This window comes from Salvia miltiorrhiza, chromosome 5 (assembly GCF_028751815.1).
Source record: "Salvia miltiorrhiza cultivar Shanhuang (shh) chromosome 5, IMPLAD_Smil_shh, whole genome shotgun sequence".
In the NCBI taxonomy this organism is placed as follows: domain Eukaryota; kingdom Viridiplantae; phylum Streptophyta; class Magnoliopsida; order Lamiales; family Lamiaceae; genus Salvia; species Salvia miltiorrhiza.
The window spans coordinates 30,607,230-30,610,490 of NC_080391.1; the positions used below are offsets into that span (position 1 = coordinate 30,607,230).

At 39.6% G+C, this 3,261-nt stretch overlaps 1 protein-coding gene across 1 annotated transcript; it reads left to right on the forward strand.

Moving 5' to 3' along the window:
* The first annotated feature begins 252 nt into the window (after positions 1-252).
* On the forward strand, positions 253-2,728 carry LOC131026427 (gibberellin 2-beta-dioxygenase 1-like). Its single transcript, XM_057956292.1, has 3 exons — positions 253-1,099; positions 1,167-1,506; positions 2,258-2,728. The coding sequence occupies exons 1-3, from the start codon at positions 717-719 to the stop codon at positions 2,507-2,509; spliced, it is 975 nt and encodes a 324-aa protein (XP_057812275.1). The 5' UTR covers positions 253-716; the 3' UTR covers positions 2,510-2,728.
* The last annotated feature ends 533 nt before the right edge of the window (positions 2,729-3,261 follow it).

Below are 3,261 nucleotides of genomic sequence, written 5' to 3' on the forward strand. Positions count from 1 at the left end.
CTTTACCTACTGTTTTTAACTCTGTTTTGCTTTGAGTAATATATTTCTCTCTTTTTCTAAAAAAAAATAATAGTAATTTGTTAGTATTTGATTTCTTACTTATAATTATGATCAATATTTAAATTTATTTATTTAAAAAAATTATTTAATTTTAATGATTTCCGTGCATATCAGGGATGAGTATACCAGTTTCCAAGAATCCAAACATTCAAATTCCCATTATTTAAGCTATTGTTTCGGAAAATCAAAAACTAGATTTTGATGATATCAAGGATATCAACATATAAACATATAAGTCAACATCCAATCTTACAATAAATTCGTGGATTGCTAGTACCGTCCATAAGTAGTAATGCACTGAATATTTTCAAAATTAGCACCGTTGATATTTATACGTTTTAGACCAACTTCCCATTGAAACGAATCCCAACCATCAAAATCTTAAAAACGTATAACCAACTAACACATTCTTCTCTCCAACTCAAAGAAAAAAAGAAAAAAAAGATACATTGTACCACTTCACACCCCACAATTTCTGATATACCTTCATTTCCTCCCCACGACCCCTCTCTCTCTCTCTCTAAACTGCCTATAAATAGCGAAGCAGTCCCCAGCCAAGCCCATCCATTCAAATTGAATACACGCCCTGAACCTGAGGCTTCTCTCACGAGTCACGACCTCACCACATCATCAATCAATCCCATTCCTCAACAGCAATGGTACTCCATTCCAAACCAGCAATCGAACAGTTGTCCAAAGCCAATAACTGCGCCGCATTTTTGGGCGGCATCCCGCTCATCGACCTCTCCAAACCTGACTCCAAAGCGCAGCTCGTCCGAGCCTGCGAGGACTTGGGCTTCTTCAAGGTCATCAACCACGGCGTCCCCGCCGACCTCATCAGAGAGCTGGAGTCGGAAGCCGTCAGATTCTTCTCCCTCCCTCTCTCCGTGAAGGAGCAGGCCGGCCCGCCCGACCCCTTCGGCTACGGCGACAAGAAGATCGGCCCCAATGGCGACGTCGGATGGGTCGAATACCTGCTCCTCACCACCAACACCCACAACTTCCCATCCATCTTCGGCGAGGCCGCCGACAAATTCCGGTCAGTTTTCTCCACACATGCAATTTATACAGCGCGTTGCGTTCGGCTTCTGACTTGATAAATACAGCTGGCTGGTGAATGAATACATCTCGGCCGTGAAGAAGATGGCCTGCGAGATTCTGGAAATGTTGGCGGAGGGATTGCGGATTCAGCCCAGGGATGCTTTCAGCAAGCTGCTCATGGATGAACAGAGCGACTCTGTTTTCCGGGTGAATCACTACCCTCCGTGCCCGGACGTTCAGGGCCGGAATTTGATCGGCTTCGGCGAGCACACCGACCCTCAGATCATCTCTGTGCTCAGATCCAACAACATTTCCGGCCTTCAAATCTCCCTCAAAGACGGCCGCTGGATTTCAGTCCCCTCCGACCACAACTCCTTCTTCATTAATGTTGGCGACTCCTTACAAGTACGTCTCCTATAAAACATTATATTCAAATGACCCGTAAAAATTAAGAAATGTATGAGAAATTTCTAATTTTATTTTTAAATTTGGGTTGAATGACTTGAAATGGAACGTAGGAGTAGTATTTCATTTTTTCTCTACTACTAGTTTAGTTTAGTTGTTGCCTTGGAAACTTCTCTCTCTTTTTTATTCTTTGACTAAACCGTTTATTCTTCTTTTTTTTCAAATGGAAGCAGACTTAGTCAACCACGACATACTTGCTAGTCTGCATTATTAAGAGGCGTGTCTAAATACGTGTCCGCGTGGCACAGTCATCCAGCCACGTGACTGAAACTTGCTAGAATTTTCCATCAATATTCTCTCCGGCCCCGCCAATTTGGTTATTTCATTTTCATACTATTATTTCGAAGTTTAGTAATATGGTTATTAAAAAAAATCAAACAATTGGAAAAGAATAAATATAGGCAAATTAAATGAGACGAAGTTTGTAGCTTTTTAGCAAATGATGTGAGCCCTCCGAGGTTTGACTAAAATCTCATGTTAGTACACACGACACAAGACTTGATGCTTCTTCATGCACGCGTCTCTCAATGAAGTTGCCTATTTACTACTAAAGAAATAGCGATCATCAAAACAAATCTTTGATAGATTAATTTGTCGCTCCACGTGGAAGGAAGAGAAAATACAATTAAATGTGTCGCGCCATCTATAATCTATAATAATCATAATACTATATGTGTATGTATTGGTGCAGGTGATGACTAACGGGAGGTTTAAGAGCGTGAGGCACAGAGTGGTGGCCAACGGTTCGAAATCGAGGCTGTCAATGATTTATTTTGGAGGACCACCATTGAGTGAAAAGATAGCTCCATTGGCATCACTCATGCAAGGGGAAGAAGACAGCTTGTATAAGGAATTTACATGGTTTGAATACAAGAAATCGGCTTATAAGTCAAAATTGGCCGATAATAGATTAGGCCTCTTTGAGAAGATTGCAGCCTCATGATGTGTCTTTTCCTTTAGGTATATACATGGCTAGTTGGATGTAGATGCAAATGTTCCCAGTCTTATTGCTTCGTCTCGTGCTTCGTTTTACCACTATTGTGTTGGAGGTCACAATGACGAAACTTGTAGTTTTCGTTTTGGTTGTGAAGATATTAATTGCTTGTTATACATCATGTAAATGTTCTTGTTAATTGACTAATATAAGAATTCATCACGACCATGGGCTGTTCAAAACTTCCCCCACTAGAAATATCATAGGTGAGGCCCAAGTGCGTTTGATTTAGACATAAATACTAAGGAAGACAATTTTCTAATTTTTTTTTTTTTTTTTGGTATGACGATTGAGTGCAAGAAATCCATTCTTTAAATGGATTTTTTTTTTTTAAATGATACTTGCACGCATTAAACAGAGGAATACTTTTTGCTTTGAATGAATCGATAAGATAAAACATATTTACAAGTTGTTGCGTTGAATGTAATGAATATCCTAATTAGTACCTGTTGTTGAATGTCACACCGGTCGCTTAGCATTATTTAGTAGTAGTCCCTCGTGGTGATGGTATAGGAAGTTGCTTCGCTTTTGCGGAGTTAGATTTAAAATGCATCCCTCATTGGAAGATGAATAAATGATACAATACGGAAAAAGAATGGGTTTGAAAAACTATATCTATCTATACCTCGTAGAGCCTTGCATGTATAATGTATTACGGATTTGGTTTGGCTGTTATGTTCTAACTTTTAATTTACTTCGTT